Consider the following 16,530-nt stretch of genomic DNA (forward strand, 5'->3'; position numbering starts at 1 on the left):
AGAACTTTTTTTTTTTTTGACACGTGTTTAGTTCTTAGGATTTTTTTTTTTAAACCAAAGAAATAGTTTTCTGAGTTACTAGTCTTTGGGTTTGCTAATGATGTAAGAAACCGGATCCAGTTCAGTTCAGTGGTATCCGGGAAGTGGCTCCCTTTGCTTTAGTGTGATGGGCTAGAAGAGTCAAGAAGTCGGGCCTCCCTGTGAGCAGGCAGGTGACAGCCGGAGCTTCAGGCATGGCTGTGACGGCACAGCAGGGCTCACCGTGACAGCAGTTAGTGCAAAGGGGGCTCACCACCGTCACTTGCTTAGACAAAATGACACACACTAACTTTCCCTTTATTATTTCGTTTAAAGTCCATTTTGTATTTTATTTACGTTTTTTAGTTTGGACAGGACTCCAGTGTAAGACAGGCAGCCCTCCGTTTGTCTTTGTTGGTTTGAAAATGGATCAGCCACGCCTGCCTGTGTTGGGAGCTGCAGCTCCATGTCCACCTGCTCTTGCTGCTGTGGCAATGCTGCTTCCTACAGGAGACCCAGAAGAAAACCTGTATGCGCATGTCTGTGTGTAGCAGGGATGTCTGTCAGTTATCTTTGCTTTCCTATTGATCATTGGCTTATTGTTAGAGAACAAACTTGAGTTACTTTGAGGGGTAGATTATAAGAACAAAAACAATTCCTTCTCTTGCATTTTTCTCTCTCCATATTCCTTTCCAGGGAAATAAAAATAGACTGTTTAATCTGATTTCTTAGCAATAAATGGGGAAAATAAGCAGACAACTGCCAGTCACTCAGTCGCTAATTCAAAAGAACAGACAGTTCCAGTCCAGCCTGGTGTGCTGTGAGCAGAGTGTGATGGGCTGATTGGCAGGTGCTCACAGGTGCTGTGAGCAGAGTGTGCTCGCCTGATTGACAGATGCTCAGGTGCTGTGAGCAGAGTGTGCTCGCCTGATTGACAGATGCTCAGGTGCTGTGAGCAGAGTGTGCTCGCCTGATTGACAGGTGCTCAGGTGCTATGAGCAGAGTGTGATGAGCTGATTGACAGGTGCTTGCAGATGCAGTTTAGAAACCCTGCTTCCTGGGAGATGCTTCAGAGACAGTTTTCCTTCAGCTCCGCTGGGTAAACAAATTTCCATGGTGAGTTTTGGAGATTTGGGCAATGGTTATATTGTGATTACTTGTTTAACTGTGGTTGCATTATCTCTAAAAGGGAACTTAGAAAGGCTTACCAAGTCAATGCGAGCATTTGATTCAGGCCGGCGTTTGGCTGGGGTGGCATAGGCACCGTTTTCTAAAGTTTGTCCAGAGTCTCTATGCTGCTTATGGGGTGCACAGCACCTTTGTTCCCAGAGGCAGCGAGGGTTTGCAGAATGACCACGTGCAAGGACAGAGAAGGAACGCTGCTGGTCTTGTTCTGTGGAGTCCTGTGACCCCTCCTGCTGACCCTGGAGTTGTCCTGCTTCTGTGGGTGCAAAGGGGGATAGCCTTACCTCAGTGGTCTGTGGGAAAATCTTTTCTTTCTCTCCTTAAATGACAACCTGACAGCGGTCCTGTCTTTGAGTGTGCACAGGGGTTTTAGTTTGGTTTTTGCTAATAAAGCTATTTCCCGTTTGTTAGTCTGTTTACAACTTGTGCTCTCTCTGTAAGAAGGGCCGGGTTTTGGCGGTGGCGTGCTCTTTTCACGTGCTGGTAACATAGCTTTCCAGCTTACCGTTGATTGCAGTTCAGACTCGGCTGAAGCTGTTCCAGGCCAGTTGTCCTCAATTTGCAGTGGTGACTTACACTATTTTTTTTTTCAGTTTATGGCATAATTTCTGTGGTAATGTTGGCCCTGGGAGATTTGTCCTTAATGCCAAGGGTCGGTGTTATCCCTCATGTTTCCCTAGACACCAGCTCCGCGCTTGGCTCCTTGTCCTTAACGAATATTTTCACTGCGGTCTGATCCAGGCCTTCCTATCTGCTGTTCATCTAGCATAGCAAGCATTCCCGTTTCCTTGTGATACAGCCACCACTTCAGCAGGAGTCTGCCGTGGGAACTAGCCCTTTCACATCTGGTTTGTTTTGTTTTCTGCTTTAAAACCATGCTCCTGCATTGCTGGTTTCTTTTGCAGGTGGTGGTGGTTGGGGTGTGGGGGGTGTTAAACCCGGCACTTTCTGTGTGCTGCACAGATACTGTGCCCCCAAGCCGCACCCTGAGCCTGTCCATGCTGTTTGTCAGAAAAGCCCAGGTGGGAGGATGGGGAGGTGGTCTCGTGGTTGAGAGCAGTTGTTCTTAGAGAGGATTGGAGTTTGGTTCCCAGCATCCCCTTGGTGCCTCACAACTGGCTGTCACTCCAGATCCACAGGGATCTCAGCCCCTCTTCTGGCCTTTGGGGGCACCTGGCACACACACAGCGCACATACATATGTTAGGCGTGAAAGAAGGTAAACCTAAAAAACTTTAAGAAGGAAAAAAAAATCACATTTTTACTTACAGTAGATTTAGTGTAAATTATTAGAAGAATTATTGTCGGGCCAGGGGCTGGACGTGTAGATACAGGACTGTATAGGCTTCGTGGACGGCTGGGTCAGGGGCTGGACGTGTAGATACAGGACTGTATAGGCTTCATGGACGGCTGGGTCAGGGGCTGGACGTGTAGATACAGGACTGTATAGGCTTCATGGACGGCTGGGTCCGGGGCTGGGCGTGTAGATACAGGACTGTATAGGCTTCATGGACGGCTCTATCGGGTGACTTTGTCACTGCCTGCTCCCTGTTCTCACCATTAGCCCATGTAAACTGCACTTTAAATGACTCATCTGGAACTTAGAAGACAGTGTTATTAGCTTAGAATTTGTGAGCACAAGAGTGCTGCATGCGTGCGTGCACGTGTGTGTGTTGTATGCCTCGGATGTTATCAATCAATGGCGGGTGTGTGCGCATGCATGTGTGTTGTATGTCTCGGATGTTATCAATCAATGGCAGGTGTGTGTGCGTGTGTGTGTGTTGTATGTCTCGGATGTTATCAATCAATGGCAGGTGTGCATGCATGTGTGTTGTATGTCTCGGATGTTATCAATCAATGGCAGGTGTGTGTGTGTTGTATGTCTCGGATGTTATCAATCAATGGCAGGTGTGCATGCATGTGTGTTGTATGTTCGGATGTTATCAATCAATGGCAGGTGTGTGTGCGTGTGTGTGTGTTGCATGTTTGGATGTTATCAATCAATGGCAGATGTGTGTGTGTTGTATGTCTCGGATGTTATCGATCAATGGCAGGTGTGTGTGCGTGTGTGTTGTATGTCTCGGATGTTATCGATCAATGGCAGGTGTGTGTGCGTGTGTGTGTGTTGTATGCCTAGGATGTTATCTGTCATTGGCAGCTGTCATCCTCTATCACCCTCCACCTATTTTCTGTGACAAGGTCCGTCACTAGACTGGTAGCTCATCTATTTGTCTGGCCGCCGCCTGTCTCCACCGCGCAGCACTGAGTTGCAGACGCTCATACGTGTATGCTGTGGTCATTTTTACCGAGTAGCTGTCTTCCCAGTCCCTGCATTGGAGGGCAGTTTTGTTTTTGAAACAGGTTTGTAGTTTTCAGCTCTTCGTCATGCAGTAAAGGGAGCCAAGGACAAGCAGACCCTTGACATCGCTGCGCTGTAGACGGCAGTGAGAATTCTAGTGGTGGGGATTGAGCACAGAGCTTGTGACAGGAGGGTTTGGATCCCATGCGGGGGTCCCAGGTTGCGTTGCGGGGAGTAGGGAGAGGAAGCTGAGAAGACCCCTAGGTAACTCCGCTGGTGACGCCACCAGACCCAGGACTTCTGGGAAATCACACTGCGTCCACGAGAGAAGAGGGCAGTACATCTCTCTGGCTGTTAGAGTATTGTCCTGGCTTTAGAAGCGCACGAAGGGTCTAGGAACCCAGTGTGGTAGGTTTCTGTTGCTGCTGGAACAGCTGACCCACCGACTGAGACTGGGGGAGCGAGCTGGGTAGGCAGGCTCCACGCCGTGCACATTTAACCCCTCTACACAACCAAAGGTCCTGCAAGCTGTCTCCCCTGCAGAGAGGGTGCCGAGAGAAAACAGGAACTTAGAGGAAAGGGTTCCTCATATTTTTGCCCTTTACCTGTAGATTTATCTTTTATAAAATACTGTAGAGGAAGGAATTTGGTTTTTGTCTTTGGTCTTCCTGGTTCCATAGTTTAGCTATTCCACTGGTTTGTTAGCAGATTTTGCAGATGGTACAAAGTTATGGAATCACTGTCTTGTTTTATCAAACCGCTGTCTTGGCAGAATCGCTACCTGACCCTTTTGGTGCATCAAGGACTCCTGGTCCTGTTTCTGCTCAGCGCTTTCTGTGTTCCTCTGATGTTAACCTGAGAAAATTGACCCGCGTTTTCTGAGAGCTAATGCCTGTGTTGATTTGTCAATTAACAGTTGTGAGAGGGAGAACATTGCATTTGCGAGATAGAACATATGCTTTATGTCACAAGTAGTTCCTTCTGGTAATTAATTTCATATCGGAAAGTTATTTTATTTGAAATAAATAGATATTTCCCCAAAAAAGGAAAAATGTAAATTTGAAATTCTAGGGACTGTAATGTAGGGAATCTTCAGTTACACTAAAAATGTAATATTTGAATAAAATTGAGCTTAACAAGTTGCAAATATTACAGAAAAATATGTAGTTTGGAATTTAAAAGCAATTTATTAATCTTTTCTTGACTATTTTAAAAAATAGGAAATTTGATATTTTATGTCAACAGACAAGCTTGACCCTTTAGTTTCCTTTTAATATGATTAAACTCAGTGAATACTTCTTAGTCGAGATCCATCTCCAGTCACAGACAGAGGAGAAGATAAATTTTCTTGATAGCATAGACTCTCCCCATTTTGATGAGTTATTTTCTTCCTGCATTTGAAAGCCCAGATTCTTCAGCATATGTAACATCCTTACTCAATGTCAAACTGTATTAGAATTTGTGGTCTTTGCTTTGAGAGAGCTTAATGAAATCTATTTGATTTATGAATTTCTAATTTTCTTCAGAAACGAAAGGAAGATAGATGAGGCAGACTGGTGTGGACTTGCCTGGTCCTGTGGTGCGCGCGGCTCCGTGGTGTGTGCATGTGCTGCCTTCACAGACGGTGATGCTGTCTCAGATGTAGACCCACGAGTTGCCCACTCTTTTTCTACTCCGTGCCTTTGCCACCACTGTCTCTCCTACTTCAGCCCTTCCTCATCACTGTATGGAGTGTGTCACAGCACAGCATTCTTGATAGTAGTGCCCGCTTCCTTCTCTCACATCCCGTGTTCTCCCGACCTCACCCATGCAGTCGTTCTACAGCCATCTCTGCAGGGCCAGGTCTTGTTGAAGGCTCCCGTGGAAGAGTGGTGCTCCGTGTTGTCTGGCTACGGTGTGACTGTCTCCACTTGGTCTTCCCGTGGAAGGGTGGTGCTCCGTTTGTCTGGCTACGGTGTGACTGTCTCCACTTGGTCTTCCCGTGGAAGGGTGGTGCTCCGTTTGTCTGGCTACAGCACGACTGTCTCCACTTGGTCTTCATTGCCTCTCAGAGGCTCCACCTCATGTTCGTTCCCTTTCCCTAGCAAGGATCCCAGCAGTTGCATTAGGGTTCACACTGACTCCAGGATGGTCAGATCTTACCTCATCCAGGTATAGTCGTCATATTGGATACAAGGATGATGACTCAAACCACGTCTTTGGGGGTGGGGTCACTGCCAGTCACTGCAAGTCTCAAAGCTGGGATTTTAGAATGTTGTAATACATGAAGTGTGGTGATATTTTCTTTGTGATCTAACAAATAAAGCTTGCCTGAAGATCAATGTGTGGAGCTAGCCTCTAGTTAGCTTTAGAGGCGAGGCAGTGGTGACACACACTTTTAATCCCAGCACTTAGGAGGTAGAGGCAGATGGGTCTCTGTTGAGTTAAGGCCACTCTGGGCTACATGAGATTGATCCAGTCTAAAAGAGAAACAGAGGCAGGAGTTGCTCACATCTTTAATCCCAGTACTTGGGAGTCACATACCTTTAATCCTAGCACTAGGAAGGTGGAGACAGGAAGGGATGTTGCTGGGGGGAGAGGGGACTATAAAGCAGGAGAGAGAAGCTCATTGCATTCAGTCTGAGGACTTGTAGAGATAGGATATCCTATGTGGTCTGATGTAGAAGGAGCTGCGGGCCGCTTCTCACCACCCGGCCTGGCTCCCCACACAGCTAGCTTTACACCTGAAATAACAACACACAAACTGTATTCTTTTAAACACTGGTTGGCCCATTAGTTCTAGTCTCTTATTGGCTAACTCTCATATCTTGCTTAACCCATTTCTATTAATGAGTGTAGCACCACGAGGTGGTGGCTTACTGGGAAGGATCTTAACTTGTGTCCATCTTGGAGAGGAGAGCTGTAGCGTCTGCCTCACTTCCCTTCTTCCTAGCATTCTGTTCGGTCTACTCCGCCTATCTAAATTCTGCCCTATCAGGCCAAGCAGTTTTCTTTATTGATTAACCAATGAAAGCAACAGATAGATAGAAGACACACCCACATCAGTCTGAGGACTTAGAAGAGGTAAAAACTAGCACCTGGCTGCTCTGCTTCTCTGATCTTGCAGCTTTTACCCCCTAATATCTGACTCCAGGTTTTATTATTAAGACCAATTAGAATCACACTACAGTGAAGCCGAATGATAATCTTTTTTTTTTTTTTTTTTTTTTTTTTTTGGTTTTTCGAGAAAAGGTTTCTCTGTGGTTTTGGAGCCTGTCCTGGAACTAGCTCTTGTAGACCAGGCTGGTCTAGAACTCACAGAGATCCGCCTGCCTCTGCCTCCCGAGTGCTGGGATTAAAGGCGTGCGCCACCACCGCCCGTCCCCGAATGATAATATTGTGGGCAGAAACACCCAACACAGACCAGTGGCCAAAGCATGAAGAGGTGGCTTTTCTTGCTTCGCTACTTTATAATGACCACAGGTTAACTATCTGGAGAAACTTCCTAGGTGCTCCTGCCATTGAGGCTGAACTACAGGAAACGTGGAGTGGCCTCACCCTTTAGAAGCCAGGCAGCATTATCACAGCATTTACGGTGAAGTTTGTATCCATAACAGTAAGAGTGATGTTTTTAGGTGTGTTGTATGCACAGGTTACTTGTGTGTGTTGTAGCTATAGGAGCGGTGGGGCTGCGTCCCCAGCACCCCAGCTGCCTGCTAGCTTATGCCCGAAATAACAACACACAAACTGTATTCATTTAAACACTGCCTGGCCCATAAGTTCCAGTTTCTTATTGGCTAGCTCTTACATATTGTTCTAACCCATTTCTAATAGTCTGTGTAGCCCACGAGGTGGCTTACCAGGGAGGATCTTAACCTGCATCTGTCTGGAGTGGGAGAACCATGGCGACTCCCTGACTAAGCTTCTTTCTCCCAGCATTCTCTTCTGTTTACTCCACCCACTTATGGGTTGGCCTATCAAGGGGCCTAGGCAGTTTCTTTATTAATAAGAAATCACTCCCACATCAGTGTGTGAGTCTGTATGTGTGTGCACATGTGTGTTCATGTGTGTATAGAGCAGAGGCCGATGTCTGATGTCTTCCTAAATCACACACACTGATTTTGAGACGATTGTCTAGCAAGCCCCAGATTTGGGATAGTGGGAATGCTCCAATACAACTAGGCTGTAATGGACTCTGGGGCTTGAACGTAGGTCTCCTGCTTGTCCAACAGAGGCTTCACCAGTGAGCCACCCCCTGCCTGGGGACTCTGCTCCCATGTTAATTGACTGAATGCCACCCTCTGATCCCTCAGCAGGGAGGCCTGGAGTTGCTCATCCCTGCACCAGGAGGGAGATGCAGCTGTCCTGAGATCATGGTGACTGCTGCACTGTGTCCCATTCTTTCTCACCCTTCCCCCCTTTCTCCCTTTCTTCCGTCATCATCCCTTCCCCATTTGCCTCCTACATCTCAATGTTTGTTCTTTTCTCATAGCCATTTCCATCCCCTCCTCGCTTTGCTTGGCTTAAATTAGCTTTAAGCTGTCTTCTCAAGGACCCACCTTTGAAGAATTTAGCACCCCAAGTGGTGCTAACATGATGCCCAGTGGCTTCACTGGATTCTCCTCGTGGGGGTGGAGTTGTTGACACTTGAGAGCCTGCCATTGGAGAGATGAGCCTCTGTGCTTAAGGAGGGAGACAGGGGCATCACCCTGATGGTTTCATCTTCGTTCCTCATTTGATAACTTGTGAATTTCTTACAGTTTTGGTTTAGATATGAATATGAGGTTGTAAATTAGCATGTAGGAAAATGAGCTACTTATGTCTGTGCCTCTGCGAGGAGATTTGGAGTTCTTTATACAACCGTATCTTCTGTTTGTCAGTTAAAGTTTTGGAGGAATTTGTTCTAGTCTCTTCTTTTTGGTGAGCAGGACTCAGCAAGGCCCTTCTAAGCTTACAGATGGAATGTCTGCAGTGTGTGGAAGCAGCCCTTAGTGGTCAAGGCTGTTCGGTCAAAGGAATCCTGGAGATTTGTGTTACCATAAGCTGAGGAGACAGGCTTACTGAGGTAACAACTTAGCTGCTCTCACAACTTTGCCAAGGATGTTTGCTTCTGTTTGTGTTTCTGCCTGATACTTTCAGACTGGTCCTTAGATCTCTTGTTTCTGTTCACTTAATACTTGTCTGAAAATGAGATTTTGAGACTCATGGGAAGATTTGTGTGCTATAACTTGTTACCAGGTGTATAAAGAAACCCAAGTGCCAGATGTCTCTCAGCCTATGCCTACATTCTCTTCAGGGGGTAGAGAGTCCTTTGGTGACTCTCAGCCTATGCCTACATTCTCTGCAAGGGGTAGGGAGTCCTTTGGGCTCAGCCAGATCTGATGCTGTTGTCAGAGGGAAGCTGAGTATGGTGTTCAAGCCTGAATCCAGCACTGGCTAGGCAGAAGGAGGAATGAGGTCAGTTGGAAACCAGCCTGGGAGACTGTGTAGTGAGTCCTAGGTTATCTAGGCTATCGAGGGAGACCCTGAAGGAATGTCTTGTGTGGCTGAGAAGCATGCAGGTGGTGTTGTATCATATCTCTTTGTTTGGACATGTCTATGATAGCCTTGATGTGCTATGAATATATTTTATCACCATTGGTTAATAAAGAACCTGCTTTGGCCAATGGCAGGGCAGAATATAGCAGGGTGGGAAATCCGCAGAGACAGAGAAGGAAAGAAGATGAGTCAGAGACGCCATGTAATCACCCAAGAAGCAAGAGGTAACAAACCACGAACCTCGTGGTAAAATATAAATAGAAATGGATTAATATAAGATGTAAGAGTTAGTTAATAAGACGCCTGGGCTAACAGGTCAAACAGTTTTATAATTAATGTAGCTTCGGTGTGATTGTTTGGGTTCTGGCAGCTTTGAATACGAAAGTACCGTCTCCATTTACATGGCCTGAGCTTTCCCTGCTTTGGTTTCCAGTAGGCCAACCTGGGTGATCCCCAGAGCACAGCAGGACCTGGGTGATCCCCAGAGCACAGCAGGACCTGGGTTCATCCCCAGACCACAGCAGGACCCGGGTGATCCCCAGAGCACAGCAGGACCCGGGTGATCCCCAGAGCACAGCAGGACCCGGGTGATCCCCAGAGCACAGCAGGACCCGGGTGATCCCCAGAGCACAGCAGGACCTGGGTGATCCCCAGAGCACAGCAGGACAGCCTCCTCTGAGCCTTGGGCTTTACCCTGCTGTCCCTTGTGTTGATCTCTTGCTGCACCCATCTCCTTCTGTGTGGTCTGAAGTTGCATGTGCCGCCTTCTCCAGGGGAGTTGGTTGGTTATGACCTGTGGCTTCAGAGAAAGTGCTTGTCAAGCCTGCACTGGAAAAGTCTCTCAGTCAGACGGCATCATCAGTTTCAGTTCCAGTGGGCTCTTTCTAGACTGGGTCCTCTAAAGAATCTGGGAGGCAAGATCAGTTACCCTAGCTTAGGGTAGAGTCATGTTTGACTGGGCCACTCAGTTTCTTTGTTTTCTTATTCCTTACCAGCCTGTCAGTCAAAGGATGGCTGTGCACTGTCTGGGTGGCAAAAAGTTGGTGCGGGAGTTCCTTCTGCTTTTATTGGCTAATGAATAAAGAAGCTGTTTTGGGCCTGCGCAGGGCAGAACAGAGCTAGGTGGGGAAAAATAAACTGAATGCTGGGAGAAAGAAGGTGGAGTCAAGAGAAGCCATGTAACCTCCATGGGGGACAGACACGCTAGAACCTTGCCAATAAGCCACAACCATGTGGTGATACATAGATTAATAGAAATGGCTTAACCAAAGAGATAAGAGCCAGCTAAAAATATGCTTAAGCTATTGGTCAAGCAGTGATTCAAATGCCATAATTTCTGAGTGATTATTTCGGAAGTCTGGGCCAGGAACAAACAAGCAGCCTCCAACTACAAAAGGTGTTCTTTCTCTGCTTGGATTAATTTATTGGAAGGGATGCTTGGCAGTGTCAAAGCACAAAAGAGATATGGATTGAGAAATAATTTATAACTTGTGTATTGGAGAGTGAACTTAGGTGAATCACACTATGATAGTTATGCAAATGTTGCTGCGGATTGTGCAATTTCCCATTTATGTATGTATCTCTATTTAGTAGCTAATCTTTGGATCCCCAGTGCCTCTGATGCACAGGGAGCCAGGTGAGACTGCGGCACTCCTGTGAGGACCTTTCTGGACATCAGGAACTAAATGAGTGTTGCAGGATTGCTAAGTGTGATCAAGGTGTCTTATTTTCGTCAGAAGGAATAATGGAAGACATAAAAGCCTGCATGGTACTGAATTTTATGAAGAAAACAAACCTGATTTTGGAGAAAGTACTCAAATACGTCCACTTTTTTATTTTTTTTATTTTTTGAAACAGAATGTCACTATTTGTCCCTTAGTTGCTTGTCTTTCACTATGTAGTCCTGATTGGCTTCAAACTCACAGAGAGCCTCTGCCTTTGCCTCACAAATGCCTCCTTCCCTCTCTGCTTGCCTTTAGATGAACTTTTATCCAAATAATCAAGCCAGCTAATTGATGTCACCTGCAGACTCTGTTCTGCAAGCCACAGGGTATAAAAGGAAAGGTGGTCACTTTATTACTACCATGGAACAAATTATAGATTCAGTTTCCTTTTTCCTTTTTAGGAAAAGCATAAGCAAGAACTGGAAGACATGAGGAAGGCTGGGCACGAGGCACTGAGCATTATTGTGGATGAATATAAGGTAGGTGCAGGAGGTTCTGCTGCCTCTGCAAACCCAGGGAAAGCTTTACTCTTGGGCATAGAGAGCCACACACAGGTCATATAGAACCAGACACAGGTCATATAGAACTACACACAGGTCATATAGAACCACACACAGGTCATATAGAACCACACACAGGTCATCTAGAACCACACACAGGTCATCTAGAACCACACACAGGTCATATAGAACCACACACAGGTCATATAGAGCCACACACAGGTCATCTAGAACCACACACAGGTCATATAGAGCCACACACAGGTCATATAGAGCCACACACAGGTCATATAGAACCACACACAGGTCATATAGAGCCACACACAGGTCATATAGAACCACACACAGGTCATATAGAACCACACACAGGTCATATAGAACCACACACAGGTCATATAGAACCACACACAGGTCATATAGAACCACACACAGGTCATATGGAACCACACACAGGTCATATAGAGCCATACACAGGTCATATGGAACCACACACAGGTCATATGGAGCCACACACAGGTCATATAGAGCCACACACAGGTCATACGGAACCACACACAGGTCATATGGAGCCACACACAGGTCATATAGAACCACACACAGGTCATATGGAACCACACACAGGTCATGTAGAACCACACACAGGTCATATAGAACCACACACAGGTCATATGGAACCACACACAGGTCATATAGAACCACACACAGGTCATATGGAACCACACACAGGTCAGAGACCTCTCATATAGCTTTCGGTGTTTGTCAGCCCTCTTCGCTGTCGTATGCTGGCTCTACACAGCCTCTGGGAGGAAGGGTTGATATTTGGCTCATGGTTTTGAATGTTTCCTTTCACAGTCTGTCGACTCCTTGCTTTGGGTCCATAATAAAGCTGAGTGTCATAATGAGTGTGTGTGGCAAAGATGTTCACTTGGTGGCAGCCCGGGAGCTGAGGCAAGGGAGGGGTCTTAGAAGGACATGTCCCCAGGGACCTACTTCCTCCAACTGCCTCCCTGAGGTTAGGTCCACCATGATCAGTCATTTCCAGAAGATCTCATCATCTGTCGCTGAGGTTTCACATAGGAGCCTTTGCGGGACAGTTCAGACCCCACCACACCTTATTTGGTGACCAATCCACTGAGTGTAGTGAGTGGCCATTGAAAGTGTACTCACTGATGACAGAGTTACACTTGTGAACCTCAAAACATCTGAGACTATCGGCAGGTGAAGTGTAATGCAAAACACTATATAATGAGTTAATTGCCTAATGCCTCTACCTCTGATGTGGCTTTACCTGTTATAGGAAAAATGTTATAATATTTAAATGAATTTGAAAAACATATGCTTTTTAAAAATTAGCTAAAAGATTTGTGTATAATTAGTAACAGATTATGTTATGTCATATCAGTGATAGATAGTAAAGTTGGTATGAAATTTACCAAAAGACACCCACATATCTCCTAAAACTGGAGCTGCAGGTGGCTGTGAGCAGCCACGAGGGAGCTGGGAACTGAGCCCAAGTCCTCTGCAAGAACAGCCAGGGCCCCTAACTGCAGAGCCACCTCTCCAGCTTTACAATATTCCTTCTTCAACAAGCGTGTTTGTATCATTCTCAACACTGGTAATTAATGAGATAATAAATCATATGCATTTTCATAATACTCTTTGCCAATGCCATTTCTGAAGAAGGCTGGCTGAGTCCTGCTCGTTGTATCTGCTTATCTACCATAGTCACGGTTTGCCCTTCAAGGAGGACTGAAAAGTTGCAGCCTGCTCCATCGTGATTTAATGAAGAGTTGGGAGTTAGTCAAATGGCCTGCAGAGTGTCGTTGAATTTGTCATATCCTAAATAGTGAGTTTCTGTTCAGACAGCATAAATTTGTTCCCCTGAACTGCTGTGGGCTGTGTCCATGGGCTTCTTCCTCACCGACTCTCTGGTAAACTCCTCATCCAGCACAAGGGGGTTGAGTCCCCCAGGGGAAACAGCACAGATACGTTGAGACTGTAGACTCTTCTTCCATCAGATGCTCTAGAAACACGAGTGTAGCCAGGCTGTGTCGTCAGCGTTTCCTTTGAGATTGGAACGTTAGAGAACCCTGTGAGTGTCTCTGTGGTGTACTCTGCCCCTCCGAGACAGTCTCACCAGTGTCCTTCAAAGCTTCCTTCTGTTCCCTCCCCACCTAACTTGTGAGTCTGGTTTGTGTGGCTGTCTCAGCTTGGGATTGGACCTGTGCTGGTGTGTGGCCAGCCCACCAGCCTGCCACCATTAGTCTCCGCTCCCTGCAGTTGTCAGATGCTAGCTGCTTCGCAGCTGGTAGGGGCCATCGTCCTCTCTTCTCTGCTGGGATTCCTTCTGCCCTGAGCTGACAAGATCTCAGTGAGTTCTTCCTGCTTCTGCACTGTCCTGTCTGGAAAGCAGTTCCTTGAAGTCACCCACCCTCTCTGGCTCTTAACATCTTTGCTACCCCTTTTCACAGATTCCTGAGCCTGGGGTAAAGGAGTGTGATATGAATCTGGGTTAGGGCTGAATATTCCAGTCTTTTGTTCTCTGTTTATTGGCCAGTTGGGTGGGACGTCACTGGATTAGCATGGATTCTTGGTTGGTTTGTTTGTTTTTGTTTAACCTAATGTAGAAATAAGCTGTTGTATCGGGAACTTTAAGAAGCGAAAGTTCTGATCTACTCTGCAACATTGCTGGATTCTTGTGATTCTGAGAACATAGGCAAACCGTGTAGGTTTAAAGTCATTCTATAATAATAAGCCAGATGCTCCACCTTATGTTGTCTATGGGGATTCTGCATGAGATTGTAGACACTTATTCCGAGGAATGTTTTGTAGTGACCAAAGTTTGTACCTGTGGCTAAGTGCTCCTGCTAGTAGACCTGGTGGCCGAAGAACAGAGGTTTATAATCAGATGTGTGTATTCAGGTGGGAGCTTCACCCCAGCCCCTGGCTTCCATATGTCCAAAGAGTCTGGAATGTTCAGATGGACGCGCCACCTGGAGCTCCCTCCCCCACCTCTCTCCAAACCCTGCTATATCTCAGAAAGCCTGCCAAATGTGACCCCTCCCCAGAGACACTCAAGACCACTTCCACAGGGTATTTAAACTGCCCCCACCCCAGAAAACAAAATGAGGTTTTCTGGTCTTCCTTTCCAGGCTCCCTTCTTGGGGGCTGGGAAGCCATCCGGGAGCATTGTATCCATTCAACCTGGACTTTTTCTAATTCAGTTTGATTTTGTCTGATTTTGATTGTCGCAGCAGTGGAGAGGCTTCTCAGGGTACACAAACTTTTCAGTGTGTATTAGAGATCGACTCTGTTGCTGACTGCTGTGACCTTGGGGTAGCTTTTGATTCTGACATTTATTAAAGATGTGTCCTGGTCATGACGATGTTGTACACATACTAAACAGACCTATTTCATAGGAAGTAAGCCCTAGTAGATGCTGGCTAGTGTGTTTAGCACGTTAGCCTCCCAGCGTGGCACATGAGTGTCCCGTCATTATTTTATGACTGACAACTCTCTTCTACTTCTGTAATAGGGCAGCACAGATTTTTGTTGCAAACTTTTTCAGAAAGACTCACTTGAGAACGGGAAATGGTGGCCCAGTCCAGCCTCCTATCCTTTTGGGCTTCTGTTCAAAAGCCAACCTTCTTCTATTCATTTAGAAACTCAGTACTCACCAGGGCATGAGGAAGACTCAGGAAGGTCCGTTACACAGTAGAAGGACCAACTAGAAAGACCAGTGTGCTGAGTACGTGGGCTCCCCTGTAGTGACTACTGAGTTTTGTATATTTTTATTTTATGCACTGATTTTTTTTTTGCCATAACAGAATTGTTTTTAATTTATTTATTTTACATCTTGACTGAAGTTTCCCTTCTTCTCCTTCCATTTCCTCCTCCCACCTCCCATCCACACCCCTATCCACCCCTTCTCTGTTTCTGTTCAGAATGGGACAGGCCTCCCATGGGTATCACCAAAACAAGACTAAGCACCGCCCCTTGTAGTAAGTCTGGGGAAGGCCATCCGGTATGTGGAATAGGATCCCAAGACCAAGCCAGAGCATTAGAGACACCCCTGCTCCCATTGCTAGGAGTCCGACAGTAGATCCAGATACTCAATATATGTAGATAGAGTGCCTAGGTTGGTCTCATGCTGACTCCCTGGCTGTTGGTTCAGACTTTGTCAGCGCCTATGAGCCCAGAGTAATTGTTTCTGTGGGTTCCCTTTTGATATCCGTGACCCATCTGACTCCTCCAATTCTTCCTCCTTCTCTTCAGCAGGATTCCCTGAGCTCAGCCCAATGCTACAGCCGTAGGTCCCTACAAATTTTCAATCATTTACTGGATGAAATGTTGGAGGAGGCCGCTAGTTAGTTCCTGGCCACTCAGCCCCAACATAATCACACAGAAATTCTATTAATTAAATCACTGCTTGGCCCATCAGCTCTAGCTACTTATTGGTAAACTCTCACATCTTCTGCATAGAGGCTCCTGCTTTCTGTTGCTCTCTTCCTGGTTTCTCTAGTCTAGCACAGGCCCACCAGTACTGGAGGTAAGGTAATTTTCAGTGCTAACCACACCTCAGAAACAGTTTTTCTTTTTTCCCTAAGTAACTCTTGGGAAGAATTTTCCAGGGAAGTACTTAGTTGACTCAGTGTGTTGAAATCCAGTCTCTAGCTTGTTCTAATAGCGTTGGGAAGTTCTCGAGCCACTCAAGTCCAGCGTGCTGCTTTTATTTATCTCACCCGAGCTCGGTTCATTAAAAAATTCCAGCTTGACACAAGTAAAATCTGAACATGTTCTTTTGCTTAAAATTTTTGTTTTGCTACTATATAGAGGATATTTTTTTCAATTGCAGCTCCACCCTTTCCCAAATTTTTTTGCTTTTAACTTAAACTTAGCGTAGGATTTACTTAAAGAGCTGTCATTTTGTAAAAGACCTTTCTTTTGCTATTCTTAAATACAGACTTAGAATTTCACTCTGTAGAGGTTTATAAGTTGTTTTCTTGTCTATCTCGCCTTGTTTAATTTTGGAATTAAAGTACACTCTTTTGCTATTGTTTAAATTAAAAGATTTAGAGGACAGTGTGCTATCTCAGTGGTTTGCATCCTACCCAAAAACATTTAATATCTTTTAATTAAAAGGTTTAGTCATATTTCAGATCACATTCGACAGAAGTGTTAAAACCTTGACTTTTTTCCTACTTCATATGTGAAAATACAGAGTTTGGTTTTTTTTTTTTAAATATAATTTTTTTATTGAAAAAAAAAAAGATTTTCGCCTCCTCCCC

The 16,530-nt window shown here is 45.8% G+C and overlaps 1 protein-coding gene across 3 annotated transcripts in view; it reads left to right on the plus strand.

Annotated features, from left to right (window-relative positions):
- Ccdc91 (coiled-coil domain containing 91) overlaps nucleotides 1–16,530 on the plus strand; it is a 138,488-nt gene that overhangs the window by 39,430 nt on the left and 82,528 nt on the right. For all 3 annotated transcript variants that reach the window (XM_050164720.1, XM_050164719.1, XM_050164718.1), the window contains one exon: nucleotides 11,144–11,221. In XM_050164720.1, coding sequence (XP_050020677.1) covers nucleotides 11,144–11,221 — 78 coding nt within the window. The remainder of the gene's footprint in view (nucleotides 1–11,143; nucleotides 11,222–16,530) is intronic.

Source organism: Alexandromys fortis, unplaced genomic scaffold (assembly GCF_014885135.2).
Source record: "Alexandromys fortis isolate MF-2015 unplaced genomic scaffold, M_Fortis_MF-2015_v1.1 scaffold_153, whole genome shotgun sequence".
Lineage (NCBI taxonomy): Eukaryota > Metazoa > Chordata > Mammalia > Rodentia > Cricetidae > Alexandromys > Alexandromys fortis.